The sequence below is a fragment of the Oryctolagus cuniculus genome, chromosome 17 (assembly GCF_051225735.1).
Source record: "Oryctolagus cuniculus isolate XC-2025 breed Fujian yellow rabbit chromosome 17, ASM5122573v1, whole genome shotgun sequence".
Taxonomy (NCBI): Eukaryota; Metazoa; Chordata; class Mammalia; order Lagomorpha; family Leporidae; genus Oryctolagus; species Oryctolagus cuniculus.
Window position 1 is genome coordinate 64663764 of NC_142883.1, and position 18750 is coordinate 64682513.

An 18750-nucleotide genomic window follows, 5' to 3' on the forward strand; every position below is an offset into this window, starting at 1 on the left:
GTGGGAAGGACGGATAGGTGTATAGAGATGGACAAAAAAGGGAGAGTGGGAAAAATGGTTTAAATTAAAATACAACAGACATTGCCACCCTAGAAGTAAATTAGAATCTGGGTATTTAAACAGCACCATTACCAAAGTTTCCTCTACATACAGAGTTAGTCCTATGAAGCAAACAGCTGCAGTTGTCATTTTGATTCAGAAGTACCTCTTTCATTTTCCAGAATCCTCAGTGAAAATGACTTGACTGAATTACATAAGGACTCATTTGAAGGCCTGCTGTCCCTCCAACACTTGTAAGTCAGTTAATCATACTTATTTATGAGATTTTAGTTACATTATCTAGGAAACAAATATGGGTCCCAGCTGGATAATCTCTAAGGTTTCTTCTGGAAGTCTACACTGTAGGGTCTCATATCTCTAACATGGAATACCTACTATGTGCTTTGTGGGTTTTTTTTTTGACAGGCAGAGTGGACAGTGAGAGAGAGAGAGACAGAGAGCAAGGTCTTCCTTTGCCATTGGTTCACCCTCCAATGGCCACCGCGGCCAGTGCGCTGCGGCCGGAGCACCGCGCTGATCCGATGGCAGGAGCCAGGTGCTTCTCCTGGTCTCCCATGGGGTGCAGGGCTCAAGTACCTGGGCCATCCTCCACTGCACTCCCTGGCCACAGCAGAGATGGCCTGGAGGAGGGGCAACCAGGACAGAATCCGGCGCCCAGGCCAGGACTAGAACCCGGTGTGCCGGCGCCGCAAGGCGGAGGATTAGCCTAGTGAGCCGTGGATTATATTTGTATTTAATTTACAAGCAATGGATGAAATTGGATCCAAGGTCTGTCTTCATACAGGTCCTAAGTTAAGAATGAGTTTTATATTTATAAAGGACTGTAAAGAGAAACAAAGAAACAAGAAAATACAACAGAGACAATATGTGGCCGACCAAGTCTCAAACATTTATCATCTGGCCTTTACAAACAAGGTTTGAACAAGTTGGTTTAATACAACAAAGGGAAGAAAACATAAACCAACAACATTAATTTGAATGCCATCAACTGAAAGTTGTTAGATGATCTAATCTTGAATAAGTTAACCTTTAGCCATTAAGTGACTTGCTAAACAGGTAAATTATATAAACAATATTATCAAGAATACTAAGCTACCAAGAGAACAGATTTGGCATTAATGATTTCAATTAAGGAACTATTATACCCATGTTGGAAATAGATAATTAAAACAATAGCTACATAGTATTGGGAAGTGTACATCATTAATCCTTATTAGGCTAATTACTGGGCCTCTTCAGCAAATAGATTCTTGTCTCAAAAGTACAAGGCTTAAGGAACATAGCATGTGATACTCACAACACTCCTTTGAATGATGATCAGAACTTCTAGGCCATACGGGGACAACCACATCTGCATGGTTCCTCTTGAGCACCTTTCCCATCTGGGCTCCGGAACCTTGCAAACATGGTTTGGAGAAAAACAAATGAGACTACTGCTGGTAGAATAGGCCCTTCATTGTTTCTGCTGGAAAATCCTTTGTAGCCTAATTAGTTTATGCTAGTGTATGTATTCACTTCATTTTCAAAATGCCAATCAATTGTCTAAAGCTGAAAGAGAAAGCCAAACACTTTGCCTAGTACTGGAGACACATAAATGAGTAAGACAGGATCCCACCTTCCCAAGAGCTCACAATCTTGCAGGGGAAACAAATACACAAGCTCAAACCACTACCCAATAAGCACTATGTAGCTGACAGAGTGCTGCAGAGGGACCAGGGAATAATAAAACCACACTGCTTTTTAAAAATTCACTTTTCCTTCTTCTACCTACTCAACCATTCCTTCATTTAATAAACACCTGAGTCTATTTCCATGAGTCAGTTTTAAACATAGTGGGCAATGTAGATGAGCAAGGCCAAATCCATGCTTTCAAGAAGTTTATGCTCTGGGGAAATGGAAGGCACAAGTAACGATATCAAAAGAAATGGATATAGAGTCCAGACGAGGGAGAAGACTTTGGGCTGGGTCAGGGACGATGGAACCAGGGAGCAATGCCAGTTGAACAGGACTTCCAAGGGGGCAGTGGGCATCATCAGACGTCTTGGAGAGAATATCGTGGGAGAAAGGGAAAACATGGAAGCTTCTGAGGCACAGAGATGCAGGGAAAGCTGGAGGGTGAAGCCAGGTCTTCCAGGCCTTTGAATGCTGAGCAAGAGTCACCACGGGGAACCATGCTGTCACAGCAGTGCTCTAAAACAGACTTGAGCTTGCACCACAGTTACCTGGGGCTCTGAACCCTACCCCCACAGTAACTGCCTGAGTCGGTCTAGAACAGGGCTGAGAATCTGCCTCTTCTGTAAGCACCTAGTGATGTTGGCCTCGGAGAGTCACTTAGGGCAAGTCCCACTGGTGACTGCGCGTGGGACAGGTGAGAGAAGGAGATTCTAGAGATGGAGCCACCAACAGATGAGTTGCAGGTGAAAAGTGAGGGTCAAATTGTAATCAGTGGAAGTAAGAGTCCTCTACCACCAAGAGTGTTTTCGAGTGGGAATCCAGTGTCGTGCTGTTTTCTGACGGTTCTATCATGGCTTTCATGGACTATCAAGCAACAAGCAACAAATAAATTTCCTTTAGTATGACAGAAAGTGTAATTCTGAATCAGTTCAAAATAATGAATTAATTAGAGACCCAATTTCATTTCAAATGATTCAAAAGGGCATCTTTTTTTCTGGTATTGAATGAAGTTAGAAAACTAGGACTAAACCAGGAAAGGTGTGAAAATGTGAGTATTCTTTGGAATATTAGACATTAAAAATGGAGATGACAGCTTTGCTCCTTGTTTCAAATGGATGAAGACTATGAAAGTTCATCTAATCAATTCTGCACTCAGGAAAGTTTACCACCACAATCTATCAAGATCTATAGTTGTGTATGTCATTGATGAAGGTTCTAACAGTGAGACTATTAGGAGAGGTTGTAAGAAGGGGTAGTATCTCCAGAGGGTCAAATACAAGTCCAAAGCTTTACAGTTTAGGTAAAAACTGCATATCCAACATTATCAAATGCAAATTTTATTATCCCCACTGACTATATAGGTAATAGCTAACCAAGGCAATGTTTTCCTTTTCCTAGAGATTTATCCTGCAATAAAATAGAGTTTATCGAAAGACGTGCATTTGAGTCACTCCCTTTTTTGCAGTCTATGTAAGTTACAATTTCATCACATTTGGAATTTTAATAAATCTTCACTGTTCACCTTGAAATAGGGTTAAGATTCTACTTTACATTTGTAGTAGAAGGTTGCTAAAATTCTGTAACAGGTCCTTTTCCTCTCTAGCAAAAATACTATCAGGTACAAAAGTCAGAGTGAATCCCACAGAGCAGGGCTTCTCAGCCAACATGATTTTGCATTCAGGTAACAGCTTGCAGCCCTGCACGTGCTGCTGACACTGCGTGAGCTAAGCCCAGCCTGCTGTTAAGCCACTTACTATGTACAGGACAAACCTCCACAAGAAAAGCATTATCGAGTCCAAAATGTCAATAGCATTCAAGTTGTGAAACTCTGTTCCAGAGAAATAAAGATCACACAGTACAAGTATGTCATGTAATATGAAAATAATATGATGAAATTTAATGTAAATGTGCAAGTATAATTCAGAAACCAAATCTTCCAGTACCAGTAAATTCTTTAGTGTGTAGATAAAATGTGGAAGTATTGTTTCATCTATAAAAATTAGAATCACTCCTGAAAGAAGAGTATTCTGAAAATATTTCTTTTTTTCTTCTTCATTCTCTTTCACTCGTGTCTTTTTTTGTAGAAATCTTGGTTGCAATTTACTGACAGAACTGAGCTTTGGGACATTTCAGGCGTGGCATGGAATGCAGTTTTTGCACAATGTGTAAGTGCAATAGATGATGAATACATATTTAAAAACCATTTGTGTATAAAAATTGTATATAGTTATGCTTATCTGGGTATTAAGCCCTGTATATAAACTCTGCAAAGAAGGTCTTCATTTCCATTTTTTTTTCCAAAAATCTAACACAAAGTACTCTGGGAGAAAAAGGTTCTGGTGCTTTCTCAGGGTTACCTGCTTTTAAATCCTAATGCAAAAATAATTCCTGGGACCCAGCCAAAGGGCACATCTCTCCCCATCACCCACCCAGATCATAAGCTTTTTCCAAAATGTATTTAGCTCTCAATTTATAAATTATCTGTGGATACTAATAACTTTTGAAATAGGAAGAAGTGGCATATATGTTAAACTGTAGTGTTAAAAAAATAAGAAAATACACTGCTCTAGCCTAATCCCACATATTTTGTCCTGACTAAACTGCAACAGAAAGTGAGTTTTATTCACTTTCAACTCAACAATTCTGTGATGTTCAATGGCCGAAGGGAATTTTAGATTCAAGATACAGATTCTCCACTAAACCTGATGTTGAAAGACTATCCACCTGTTCTGTGGTTCAGAATCCCAGCCAAACACAATTCATTCTGGTTATGAGGGAAGGTTTTAGGATGTGTTGGGGATGGACCAACAGTGCCTGCAGATCTTGAGGAAGAACACTGAGAGTCTGTTTTTACTTCACCCACACACCGGGGAGCTGGTTCCTGGAGCCCCTACACCAAGTGGTTTTGGTAGCATCAGTAAAAATGGCCTCAACATATATCATTCCATTAGATTCCCTCCTAAGGGGCCGAGTTCCAGTACAGTTTTCTGTAGACAACACAGGGAGAAAATCTGTGGAATCACAGCATATGAAAAGTAATGAATTCATTTAAGAACATTCACTGAGTGCCAGGCCCACCGAGTGCCAGGTGCTGTATTAAGTGCTGGGGGTACAAACTGGAACAGGACAGAAGCTTTGTCTCCAGAGACTTTCATGCCAGCAGGGGGAAGTTGGACATTGATGGGAAAATGAGTGACAGCCATGCTAGCATCTGTGCAGCAAGGCCAGAGAGATGAGCTGAAAAAGTAGGAGCAGAGCTAGGGATGGCGTACAGTGCACGAGGCACCAGTTCATTTATCTCAAGTTTCTGTGTCCATCTTAAGCCAAAGAAAAAAAGCATTTGCTTCATGGTGATGCAAAAACCAGAGCTAGCTGGTATTGGAAACTAATCCTCTTATCATGCGATCTGAACATATCTAACTCATGGTTGCTTCAAAAATTGGCACAATGGCTGTAATACACCAAGTGTGTGTTGGGAGCGGGTCTCCTTTATTTGGGGACATATTCTTTTATTAGACAAATCTGCTTCAAGGAAACTTTTGCTATCCCCGTTGCCCCAGGAAGACACCAGTGATCTTATGACCAAAGATGAGGGTTTTTAAAGTGAAAACAATGCTGTTCACTGCATTACAGAGTCCAGAAAAGAGTGCCAGCTGAGCTGGATTCATCATGAACTGGAGCCTAAGCTTCAAGGCTTTACGCTTGCACGTGCCCCTTCCAAGGTCCTAGGAGGGGCTGGAGCAATTTTTATATTCATAATTCTGCATGTTTCATTATAAGGGATTCCCCAAATTAGGTTAGGCTCATGCTCAGCAAAATCTGCATTCACCCTTACTTTGCATGTACTACATGCAGCCCAGTAAACATTCTTCTGAATGAAGTCTCTGTGTAAAACAGCAGTGTGGTAGGATCAATCTATTGTGAATATGAAATCTACCTCAAAGACATGCCAAGAGCTTACCAGTGACATAACATTCTTTGAATAGTAATACTCATCAAATCTTTCAGTGAAATCAGAAATGAAATATATTATGGAAAATCAGCAGTAATTGATAATTCTAAACATTAAGTATACTTTATTTCTTCTGCTTCATTCATTTATGTCGCTCCCCCTCTTCGTGGAGGAACGACACAGGACCCTGCATTGTTCTTTCGTCTGCTCGGCCCTCCCCAGGTTTGCTGCTGGTTCTTCCCAGGTTGGCTACCGTCCCTTCCACCTCCGTGGAAGGGCGGTTCCCCCTGCCGCTTTCCCCACTTCTGCGGGGGAGCGGCACACCGCCGGCCGGCTCTCTCGGGGGCTGCACAGGTGTTCCTTCAGATAGATGTTCCTGGTGCATGTTGTCTCTCTCCTCCTTTATAGTCCTCTTCCACCAATCCCAACTCTGCTACCCACACGCCGAGTACGCTGCTCTCCTCCAATCAGGAGCAGCTCCTGCAGCTTGTCAAGTTGGTGAAAGGCAGCTGGGTAGAAGCTGTTTGCTCCTCTCCCAGCGCCATATTGTGGGAGAGCAGATGCATAGAATAAGTCTTAATTCCAGTAACTTAGTCTAGTCCGAGTTGCTCCCAGTTGCTCCCCACAGATCCCCCTTTCTTTTTATTTTTGGCATTGATACGCGCCTGTCTTTGGTGCCCCGCAGCACACACACTGCTCTGCTTGCTAGAGTTGCCCACAGGTGCTTACAAGCCCTACCAATCAGGCAAACTGAATCCGGGTCCTCTCTTCGCCATGTTGTGAGGAGGTTTTTAGGCGCTGATGCGTGCCTGTGTTCGGTGCCCTGCAGCGCATGCTCTGCTCTGCTAGAACTGCCTGCAGGTGCTTACAAGCCCTACCAATCAGGCAAACCGAATCCAAGCCTTCTCATTGCCGTATTGTGGGGAGACTTATTGATGTTAATTCGTGCCTGTCTTCGGTGACCTGCAGCGCATAAGCTGCTAGCTGCCCGCAGGTGCTTATCGTCTTACTAATCAGGCAGACTGAATCCAAGCTCTCTCATTGCCGTGTTGTGGGGAGGCCTTATTTTTCTCTATTTCTCTACCTCCGGGCATTCCTATTTCTCCTATTTTACTTCTATCTGCCAGCATTCCTATTTCTCTCATTTTACTTCTAAACTTGTTTCTCTTATCCCTGCGGTTTCCCGGCGCCCGCCCCGAGGCTGCTTCTCGGCGCCTCCCCCGCGGCAGCTTCCCGGCTCTGCGCGGCTTCCCGGGGCCCGCCCTGCGGCGGCTTCCCGGCTCTGCGCGGCTTACCGGCTTCTATTCGCACCCCGTGCGCTCTCCCCGTTTGTGCCCTGCGCGCTCTCTCTGTGCGTGGCGGCTTCCACGAGTCACACAGCCCAGCTCACGTTTCCGCCACCGGCATTCAGTCCAAGTTCCCCGGGCTAACCTGGTGAATTCAACCTAGCTCACGTCTGCGCCCCCCAGTTTGGCTTCCCGTCTTTTGCTCCCCGGGCTAATCTGACGGATTCCAACCTGGCGGCCCACGTCTCTGCCTCTGGTTCCAGATTTTCGCCTTTTGCTCCCCGGGCTGACTTGAAGAATTCCAAGCTAGCTTACGTCTCCACTTCAGCCTGCCCCCCCGCGGCTTCATCCTCCCTAACATTTTTCTCTACCCGGTATGTTTCCTAACTTTTCTTCCAACAACAATCCCCTCTCATTTCTCCTGGCTTTTCCCCACAGTCCGTATCCGAGTCTAAGTTTCTTCTAGGTTTCACTTTCGCTTTCAACCTGCAGTCCGTATCTGAGTCTAAGTTTCTTCTTGCTTTCACTTTAAATCCTAACTTCTTTCCCACAGTCCATATCCGAGTCTATGCCTAGGCTTTCAATAGCTTCTTCCGGCACCTTTTCCATCCGGCTTTTCCCTAGGTTCTTTGCTAGTCTCTCTCTCCGGTATTTTCCCACTTCTTCCCGTTTCTTCCCTCTTCTTCCCTCCTAGGTTTCCTATCCGAGTCATGGCACCATTATGTCGCTCCCCCTCTTCGTGGAGGAACGACACAGGACCCTGCGTTGTTCTTTCGTCTGCTCGGCCCTCCCCAGGTTTGCTGCTGGTTCTTCCCGGGTTGGCTACCGTCCCTTCCACCTCCGTGGAAGGGTGGTTCCCCCTGCCGCTTTCCCCACTTCTGCGGGGGAGCGGCACACCGCCGGCCGGCTCTCTCGGGGGCTGCACAGGTGTTCCTTCAGATAGATGTTCCTGGTGCATGTTGTCTCTCTCCTCCTTTATAGTCCTCTTCCACCAATCCCAACTCTGCTACCCACACGCCGAGTACGCTGCTCTCCTCCAATCAGGAGCAGCTCCTGCAGCTTGTCAAGTTGGTGAAAGGCAGCTGGGTAGAAGCTGTTTGCTCCTCTCCCAGCGCCATATTGTGGGAGAGCAGATGCATAGAATAAGTCTTAATTCCAGTAACTTAGTCTAGTCCGAGTTGCTCCCAGTTGCTCCCCACACATGTACATTAAGTCTTAACTCATTGGCTTCTTTCTAAAAATTGTTTTAGTCACTTCATTGGTCCTCACAAAACAAGTTTCATAGTTTAGTAGTGGAAGGACTCTAGAGTGTAGAGAGGGGCTCCCTTATCCAGACAGAGCACATCCACATGCTCACTCATCTGTTACTCACAAGCACTGTGGGTGACTAGGAGGAGAGTCCAGGCTTTCTCCCTCCTCGGATATTCGCCCCACTGTTGACACTGTAGGTGAGCTGGGTGTGGTCGTACACTGAAGGTCAGCCATGGGCATAGCCTCCTTCAGGCAAGCTGTGGATACACCTGCATTTGCACACTGCTGGCACAGTCCTCCCTCTGTGGTGTGTCCTGGAATCCAAACAGCATCTCCCCAAACTCAGAGAGAGGCATAAACCTTACAGATGAAGAGAACAACTCAGGTCTGCCCTTTGGGGGTGTTTTGTAAGGGTTCACAAGTTTTCACATTGTCACTTCCTGCAACTATTACACTTTTCTTCTCATAATCTTTTCATCTGCACCATATTCTCATCTGTGTAGCAAGAGGTCTTCTTTTCTCTTAAGGTAATTCTTCCTCTGCACCGTATGCTTCTCTTAAAGTATTCTCTTCATTGGCTTTAGGGTTTTTTTGTTCTTTTACTTTTTTCTTTAAGATTTATTCATTTATTTGAAAGTCAGAGACACGGCTGGTGCTGTGGCACAGCAGATTAAAGCCCTGGCCTGAAGCGCCAGCATCCCATATAGGTGCCGGTTTGAGACCTGGATGCTCCACTTCCAATCCAGCTCTCTGCTATGGCCTGGGAAAGCAGTGGAAGATGGCCCAAGATTCTGACAGCTCACTGGGATGCACTTTGGAGAGGCTCAGCTTCATTCTGCATGCTCATCTCCATTCATTTTCTTTTTTTTTCTTTCTTTTTTTTTTTACAGGCAGAGTGGACAGTGAGAGAGAGAGACAGAGAGAAAGGTCTTCCTTTGCCGTTGGTTCACCCTCCAATGGCCGCCGCGGCCAGCGCGCTGCGGCCGGCGCACCGCGCTGATCCGGTGGCAGGAGCCAGGAGCCAGGTGCTTTTCCTGGTCTCTCATGGGGTGCAGGGCCCAAGCACCTGGGCCATCCTCCACTGCACTCCCTGGCCACAGCAGAGAGCTGGCCTGGAAGAGGGGCAACCGGGACAGAATCCGGCACCCCGACCGGGACTAGAACCCGGTGTGCCGGCGCCGCTAGGCGGAGGATTAGCCTAGTGAGCCACGGCGCCGGCCCTCATCTCCATTCATTTTCATTCTCTCTCTCTCTCTCTCTCTCTCTCTCTCCCCCTCCCTCCCTCCTTCCCTCCCTCTGTCCCTCTGTCCCTCTATCCCTCTCCCTCACTCTCTCTGATACTGGGCATACAGGCTATTTTTTTTTTGGAGAGTTTGAGGTTTTTTTGTTGTTGTTGCTCATTTTACACATACTTCTCTTTTCTTATTATAATTCCTGATTTGGTTCAAATGTAGACAAAATAACTTAGACAAAGTTCAAACATTATCCAACATTCACATGGTTACATATGACTTTGAGTATGCAAGTAATACATCTCATAATTTTAAAAAATTTTGAGAAGCAACAAATTAAAAATAAAATTAATCCACAATCCAAAAACCTAAACCCAAATATTGCTAAGACATCAGTCTATTCCTAAAGCAGATGTTTCTTTTTTTAACTTTTATTTAATAAATATACATTTCCAATGTACAACTTCTGGATTATAGTGGCTTTTTCCCCCCATAACCTCCCTCCCACCTGCAGTTATCCCATCTCCCATTCCCTTTCTCATCCCATTCTTCATCAAGATTCATTCTCAATAATCTTTATATACAGAAGATCAACTTAGTATATACTAAGTAAAGATTTCAACAGTTCGCACCCACACAGAAACACAAAGTATAAAGTATTGTTTGAGTACTAGTTATACCATTAATTCACATAGTACCACACATTAAGGACAGAGATCCTACATGGGGAGTAAGTGCACAGTGACTCCCGTTGTTGATTTAACAATTGACACTCTTATTTATGTCAGTCATCACCCGAGGCTCTTGTCATAAGCTGGCAAGCCTATTTTTAAGGCTACCACTGAGCTTGCCAGGGAGGAACTGTCTAGGGCAAGTTAAATACACAAAACCCACACAAATCTCACTATTCTTACAGAAAGTCAGCCAATTTTCTTGAGTAAATGCCCCACAGGTGGCTGCAAGCCTTTGGTTAAATTTCCAGAATTATCAAAAACTTGATTCTGACCACTTTTACCATTTTGTTGTTCCCTTTATGAAGGGATAAATTTTCAAATGTTCTCACTCCACTGTTTACATAGGTTTCCACTGATGTCACCTACAACATGCTTTTAAATCTCTAGTCTCAATGACTCTGAGCTAAATATCTAATCGTGGGATAAGATTAGGGAAAAGGAATAAAAAGAGAAACTAATTTTCATGAGCGCTATCCTGAGAAGGTTGATGAAATTTTCAAAGTACTTCTATATTTAGTCATCTCAAGCTTCAGATTAAAGTGACAAATATTTGGACCCTTTTCTGCACACATATTAGACACAGTCTGGGGCAGGACTGAGCTCCAGCTCCAGCTTTGCTTCTTACAAGTGCAGTGACCTACAACAAGTTACACAGCCTCTGTGACTCAGCACAATATATATCACAATAGGCTACTGGGGTACAATACCTATCACAGAGGTTATTGGGAACATCCAGTGTTGAATGCTGAACACAGATGCTTGGCAGCCCAATCAATATCATCTGTAAGAATTATTATTTTCACAGTATGTAACAGTACAGTACGTTTTTGAGTAGAGTTAAACTAAAGGCAGTTTTTTTACCTGTTTTTGTTTTTGTTTGCTTGCTTTAAAAAATTTAAAAATCTATTACAGCATTTAGGAATGAAATTTCCCACAACACGAATTTATTCATTGTATTGGTATGGAAACAAAATGTGATTTCTTTACTCAACAAATATTTATTAACCATGCAGTAAATTTCAGGCACTATGCCACACACAGGCATAACAAAGACAATAACATATGTTCCCTGCCCTCAAGGGGCTAACAGGCCAGGAGACTGACAGGCCAACAAGCAACGTAACAAAGACTGTGATGTGATGTGATGCAATGTGACATGATGTGATGTGATGATCAGTGTGATGTGATGTGACGTGATGATGTGATGTGATGTGATGTGATGTGATGCGATGTGATGTGATGTGATGATGTGGTGTGGTGTGGTGTGATGTGATGTGATGTGATGATGTGTGATGCGAAATGAGAACACCAGTGGAAGAACGTGACAAGAGTATGGCTTTGACGTGGGTTCTTTTTCCATCAACTAAATGAATTAAGTCATGGCTTGTTTAAAATTTCTAAAGATGAAAGGTAAGCACCTTGAATTATGGAGAACACAGGATTAGTGTTTCCTACACAAAAAAGGGCTTCCCTATCAGTGTGGTCACTTCTATACATCTTTCTTTTTTAAGACACAGACAGCTCCCGTCCACTAGTTCACTTCCCAAATACCTGCAATGGCTCGGGCGAGGCTAGGCCAGGCCCAGGCTGAAGCTGGAAACCAGAAACCAGTCCACGTCTCCAAGTAGGCAGCAAAGAATCAACCAATTGAGCCATCACCACTGCCTCCCAGGGTCTGCATTAACAGGAAGTTGCAATTAGAAGCTGGAACTGGGAATCAAACCCAGGCATCTGATTTGAGACGTAGGTATCCCAATCTGGGTGTTAATTGCTAGGCAAAACACTGGCTCCACTTCTAAGGCTTTTCACCTAAAAAGTTCTTTTGCATACTTTTTGTTTATTATGCATTTTTTTGTATCTTTTCTCTTTCTCTTCTCCATTCATCCTCTAAGAGACATAGGTAGTTCCCAAAGAACAAGTGCTTTTTGAATTCTAAGGGTGATTTATAAGTACACAGAAAGTAATTTTAAGCCTAAAATGTCTACACAAAAAAGAATATAATTTCTCATACAATCTTGTGCTTATTGAAAGGCCGATAACTTTAATTCCATTGCATTTTTCAGAAATCTCAATCGTAATCCTCTGAAAAACGTTGAAGATTCGTATCTTTTTAAACTGCCAGCATTAAAATATCTGTAAGTATTAAACTAATCCTTTTTTAATTTCATCAAACATTAAATATTTGAGATTGAGGCTAAAAAGTCATGATTTTAAATTAGGTTACTGAAAAAAAAATAAATTAGGTTACTGAAAAAAAGTTATTGACTGAGGCAAGAACTGAGAAAGAATTTATAATGGGAAAGACAGCTGGCAGAGTGAGACAGTGTTACATGCAAATACATGTTAGGAATACCATCTATCCCAAGCAAAGAGGTATAGATGTAAATTTTTTAAAGAAAAAAATAAGAATTAAAAGAGGTCAATGTAGTATAAAATGAAAAATAAGACAATGGCAGAAAAAGGTGTAGGTTCCACTCTTCAATGCCAAGGTCATTAATCTGATGATGCAAATAGTAAAGTCATTTCAACCAGGGCTTTCTGGAACTGTCTCCATGACAAACTCTTGAGCTGTCTTGCTTTATAGAGAAGCCAAAACTGATGTAACCACATCTTCCTGAAACAACCTTTTTAAAGACAGATCTTTTTATTGAGGTCCATACCATGAATGTTTGGGCTTTCTCCTTCAGAGACTTGGGAACAACACAAGTACCACTTACCACAGTTGAGAACATCCTCATGATGACTCTTCAATTGGAAAACCTGTAAGTTATCTTTTTCTTAGGTTTATTTCCATGTAAGTCTGTAGACTTGTTTTCTTAAGTCAGGCTTATGGAGGTATAATTTTTATGTATTTCAATTCACACTGTAAAGTTTGCTGAGTTTTGGCAAACACGTGGTTATGTAACCACCACCAAATTCCTGATGTAGAACATTTCTATCAACCCAAAAAGGTCCCTCATGGTCCTTTCCAATCAATCGTCTCCTCCCATCCCCAGACCCAGGCCCTGCAAACCACTCATCCTGTTTCTATTCTTGTAGTTTTTCCTTCCACAGTGTCTTATAAGCAAAATCATGTAGTAAGTGTAGCCTCTTGTGTCTGGCTCCTTTACTCAGCATAATCCTTTAGAGATTAAACTACTATTCATGTTGCTGCCTCTACCTATTGCTAAGTAATATTCCAATTGTGTAGTTACACCAGTTTATCCATTTCATCAGCTTATAGAACTGTGTTTTCCAACTTTTTGCAATTATAAATAAAGCCACTAACAGCACTCACATGGAGGTCTGTGAGTGGATATGTGTCTTCATTTCTTTGGTGTAAAGATCTAGGGGTAGGACAGTTCATTACCTACTAAGTGTATATTTAACTGTTTAACACACAGCTAAACTGTTTGCCAAGTAGCTGCTGCAGTCTGCACTCTCACCAACAATGTTCGAGAGTGGCACTTGCAACATGTGTTGTCCCAGTCCTCAGATTTCAACTTTTTTAACAAACATTTAGAAACTGGAAATTGTGGCACAGCATTAAGATACTACTTGGGGGGCCAGCACCATGGCTTACTTGGCTAATCCTCCACCTGTGGCACCAGCATCCCATATGGGCACCAGGTTCTAGTCCCAGCTGCTGCTCTTCCAATCTAGCTCTCTGCTGTGGCCCGGGAAGGCAGTGGAGGATGGCCCAAGTGTTTGGACCCTGCACCCGTATGGGAGACCAGGAGGAAGCACCTGGCTCCTGGCTTCAGTTCGGCGCAGCTCCGGCGGTAGCGGCCATTTGGGGGGTGATTGGGAGGTGAACCAATGGAAGGAAGACCTTTCTCTATGTCTCTCCCTCTCACTGTCTAACTCTACATGTCAAATAAATAAATAAGATACCACTTGGGATGCCTACATCCCATATCAGAGTGCCAAGTTTGAGTCCCAGCTACTCTGCTTCCAGCTAATGTGCACCCTGGGAGGTAGCCGATGGTAACTCAAGTATTCTGGTCTCTGCCACCCATGTAGGAGACCCACACATTGAGACCTATGTCCTTGGCATAGTCCTGGCCCAACCCTGGCTGTTATCAGCATTTGGGGAAGTGAACCAGCAGATGGAAGGTCAATCAATCAATCTCTTTCTCTCTCTCTCTCTCTCTCTCTCTCTCTCTCTCTCGTTCTTTCAAATAAGTTAAAAAATAAAACTTTTTTTAATGTAGCTCTTCTGCCAGTAGATAAATAGTGGAATCTCTATATGTTTTTTTAGTATTTAAAAATAGTTACTAGAGAGTCAATCAGTTCTCTCACCAAATGCCACCAAGACCAGCATTGGGCTGAAGCTGGAATTGACAGCTGGGAATTCAACCCAGATCTCCCATGTAGGTGGCAGGAACCCCAGTTACTCAACCAAAGAAAGGCAGAAGAACTATATTAGCAGGAAGCTGGAATCAGGAACCAGAGAGAAGAATCAAATGCAAGTGCTCAAATGCGGGACTCAGTCATCCTAACACTGGCACCTTGGGTACACTCACTGCAGTTTAAACTTGCACTACTCTAATGACTGATGATACTGTTGTGCAAATATCTTTACCAAGTGTCTATTCAAATCTGTTCCCATGTAGTAATTTGATGGTAATCTTAGGGAGTTTTAAGAGTGTTTTATATGCTCTGGGTATGAGTACTTTCTCTCAGATGTATGTTTAGTAAATATCTTCTCTCTGGTTGTGAGTTATCCTTTCACTCTACTAAGTGTACCTTCTGAAGAGTAGAAGTTAATTTTTTTTAATGTTGATGAGCCTATAGCAACTTTTATCTTGTATGGTTTGTCCTTTTATTGTGCCTTTCCTGAAAAAAATCTTTCAAATAACCCATTGTCTAATCTAAAGTTACAGAGATTTTCTCCTGTTTTCTTGTAGAAACTGTAGAGTTACATTTAGGTCCATGATCCTTTCTAGTTAATTTTCATGCAGAGTTTGAAGTATCTCAAGTTTTGAAGTTTTAAAAAGGATTTCCTTAGAGCCCTATTCTGACATTTTACCATAAACTCACTGCAACTTCCATTGTGACCTCCCCCCTGCCAATTGGACAAGCTAAACAGAAACTATGATAAGGCTAGTTGAGCGGACTCCACAAGATAAGAATGGGAAAGGCCTCTCACAGCATACCCTGCCCTAATCACTTCTGTCAGATCACCTCCTTGACTAACTTTCCCACATCATCAAGTCCACTGGTTTCTGCTCTAGCCTCCTCTTCCTCAACCTTGGGCAGCATCTGCCACAGTGGATCCTCCCAGGTCAGCGAGAGGCCTTCCTCTCCAAAGAGTCAAAGCTCTCATCATCAACAAGCTTTCTCAGTTAGCCAAGGCTGTGGTGTTCTAGCTGCTTTTTTCATACTTGACCATCAGTGGACAGGAAAAGTGCTAGCATTTTCTGGAGCCATGTGCAACCAAGGCTATAAAAACCTGAAAGCAATTGTTACACTGGAGTTCATTATTGGAAGTCCTCAGGAGTTTAGACAAAGCAGGCCAGCTCACTTGTGTCGTGACTCATAAGCGATGGTCCTTAATGCATTCTTAAAGACTTACTTATTTATTCGAAAGGCAGAAATACATGTAGGGTTTTTTTTTTGCCAGAGTGTTTTGGCTTTCCATGCCTGTAATACTCTCATGGGCTTTTCAGCTAGATCCGTGTGCCTTAAGGGCTGATTCTGAGGCCAGAGTGCTGTTTAGGACATCTGCCATTCTATGGGTCTGCTGTGTATCTCACTTCCCATGCTGGATCGTTCTCTCCCTTTTTTATTCTATCAGCTAGTATTTGCAGACACTAGTCTTGTTTATGTGCTCCCTTTGGCTCTTAGTCCTATCATTATGATCAATTTGAACAGAAATTGATCACCGGAACTAGTGAGATGGCATTGGTACATGCCACCTTGATGGGATTGAATTGGAATCCCCTGGTATGTTTCTATGTGGGTGCAAACTGTTGAAATCTTTACTTAATATATGCTAAACTGATCTTCTGTATATAAAGAGAATTGAAAATGAATCTTGATGTGAATGGAAGGGGGGAGGGAGAGGGAAAGGGGAGGGTTGCGGGTGGGAGGGAAGTTATGGGGGGGGAGCCATTGTAATCCATAAGCTGTACTTTGGAAATTTATATTCATTAAATAAAAGTTAAAAAAAAGAAGAAAAAAGAAATGCAGAAATACAGAGAGAGAGAAAGATCTTCCATCTGCTGGTTCCTAGCTCAAAAGACCACAACAGCCAGGGCTTGGCCAGGCCAAAGTCAGGAGTCGGAGCTTATTCTGAATCATGTGGGAGCAGGAGCCCAAGCACTTGGACCATCCTCTGCTGCTTTCCCAAGTGCATTAGCAGGGAGCTGGACCAGAAGCGGAGCAGCTGGGACTTGAACCAGTGCCTATAAGGGATGCTGACACTGCAGGTGAAGGCTTAACCTGCTACAGCGCAGCGCTGGCCCCTTTATTGCATATTAATGTGCAATGGTCTTTAATACTTAAATATTATCTAGTAAGAATAAGTTATACCTCAGGTCATTAGCAATTTCAAAAGATTTTCCAATATTTTTTAAAATTTTATTTATTTATTTGACAGATAAGAGTTATAGACAGTGAGAGAGAGACACAGAGAAAAAAGCCTTCCGATGGTTCACTCCCCAAATGGCCACAATGGCTGGAGCTGCACTGATCGAAGCCAGGAGCCAGGTGCTTCTTTCCAGTCTCCCATGCGGGTGCAGGGCCCAAGGACTTGGGCCATCTTCCACTGCTTTCCCAGGCCATAGCAGAGAGCTGGATCAAAAGCAGAGCAGCTGGCACTAGAACCAGCGCCCATATGAGATGCCGGTGCTGCAGGTGAAGGATTAACCTACTGCACCATGGTGCCGGCCCCAGATTTGCCAATATTTTTGAAAATAATGATTTGGGGCCCAGCGCTGTGGTATAGTGGGCTGTCTCCACCTGCGGTGCCAGCATCCCATATGGGCACCAGATCCAGTCCTGGCCTCTCCTTTTTTTTTTTTTTTTTTTTTTTTGACAGGCAGAGTGGACAGTGAGAGAGACAGAGAGAAAGGTCTTCCTTTGCCGTTGGTTCACCCTCCAATGGCCGCCACGCTGCGGCCGGCGCACCGCGCTGATCCGATGGCAGGAGCCAGGAGCCAGGTGCTTTTCCTGGTCTCCCATGGGGTGCAGGGCCCAAGCACCTGGGCCATCCTCCACTGCACTCCCTGGCCACAGCAGAGAGCTGGCCTGGAAGAGGGGCAACCGGGACAGAATCCGGCGCCCCGACCGGGACTAGAACCCGGTGTGCCGGCGCCACTAGGCGGAGGATTAGCCTAGTGAGCCACGGCGCCGGCCTCTCCTTTTCTGATCCATCTCTCTGCTATGGCCTGGGAAAGCAGTAGATGACCTAAGTGCTTGAGCTTCTGCACCTGCATGGGAGACCCGGAAGAAGCTCCTGGCTCCTGGCTTCAGATTGGCCCAGCTCTGGCCATTGAGGCCATTTGGGACGTGAACCAGCTTAAGATGGAAGATCTTTGTCTCTGTCTCTCCCTTTCTGTGTTTGTAACTCTACCGCTCAAATAAATAAAAATCTTCTAAAAAATAAATATTTTATCACTGACATCATCCCTAGTGCATCCATTTTAGTAAGCAGCAAAACTACAACATTCTCTATGCAAGATGCAGTGTTCCTGCCAGAAATGGTCCCTAGTGGGGCTGGTGTTGTGGCATAAGGTGAAGTTGTCTGTGATGCTGGCATCCCATATGGGAGTGCCAGTTCAAGTCCCAGCTGCTCCACTTCCCATCCAGCTCCTTGCTAATGAACCTGGGAAAGCAGCACAGGATGACCAAAGTGCTTGACCCCCTGCCACCCAGGAGAGACCTGAATATAGTTCCTGGCTCCTGGATCCTGGCTCCTGACTTCAACCCAGCCCAACCCCAGCTGCGGTGGCCATTTGGGGCATGAACCAGTGGCTGGAAGATTTATTCACGTTCATTCTTTCTCTCTCTCTCCCTCCCTCTCCCTCTCCCTCCACTCATTCTCTCTCTCTCCTGCACCCAACCATCACTCTGCCTTTCAAATAAATAAAACTTTTTAAAAAAAAATCTTAGCCACTCAAAAAAATAAATGTTCCCTGGTGATTATATTCAGTATTGGTCTTAGAAGGATAAATTGAGGTGCATGCTGTAAAACAACTGATTTGAATGCCTCAAAAATCCCAATGCCATGAAACACTGCAAAAAAGGAACAGTTCTAAACTGAAGAAAATTAAAGAGCCATGAAAATAAAATGCAATGCCTGATTTAAAAGTAGCCAAGACATGTTTGGGACAACTGAGAGCACCTGCATGTGGACCACAATAGACGGTGATGTTAATGTTAAAGCTGACTGGGTGATAATAGTGTTGTGGATATGCAGGAGAATGCCTTTGTTCTTAGGAGACGCAGACTTCAGGTTTAGCAAGAAAAGGTCATCATATCTACAGCTCATTCTCAAATGGTTTGTCCAAGAAGTGCATAGAGACACACACGTGGAAAGTGAATGTGGCAAAATGTTAGCAACAGTTGAATCTAAG

General features: G+C 43.7%; 1 protein-coding gene and 1 long non-coding RNA gene across 3 annotated transcripts in view; one reads left to right on the forward strand and one right to left on the reverse strand.

Annotated features, from left to right (window-relative positions):
* Positions 1–18750, forward strand: part of LOC149121305 (leucine-rich repeat-containing protein 37A2-like) — a 32933-nt gene that overhangs the window by 6949 nt on the left and 7234 nt on the right. Inside the window, exons 3-7 of the mRNA XM_089317148.1 lie at positions 222–293; positions 3133–3204; positions 3819–3899; positions 12253–12324; positions 12877–12951. Coding sequence (XP_089173274.1) covers positions 222–293; positions 3133–3204; positions 3819–3899; positions 12253–12324; positions 12877–12951 — 372 coding nt within the window. The remainder of the gene's footprint in view (positions 1–221; positions 294–3132; positions 3205–3818; positions 3900–12252; positions 12325–12876; positions 12952–18750) is intronic.
* Positions 977–18750, reverse strand: part of LOC138847926 (uncharacterized) — a 55441-nt gene continuing 37667 nt past the window's right edge. Inside the window, exons 1-2 of one of the 2 annotated variants that reach the window (XR_016223713.1) lie at positions 11741–12197; positions 977–1456 (exon numbers count right to left, since the gene is read on the reverse strand). This is a non-coding gene — a long non-coding RNA (uncharacterized LOC138847926). Of the gene's footprint in view, positions 1457–11740; positions 12198–18750 lie in introns of those variants that run through there. The other variant, XR_016223714.1, reaches the window with a different exon arrangement.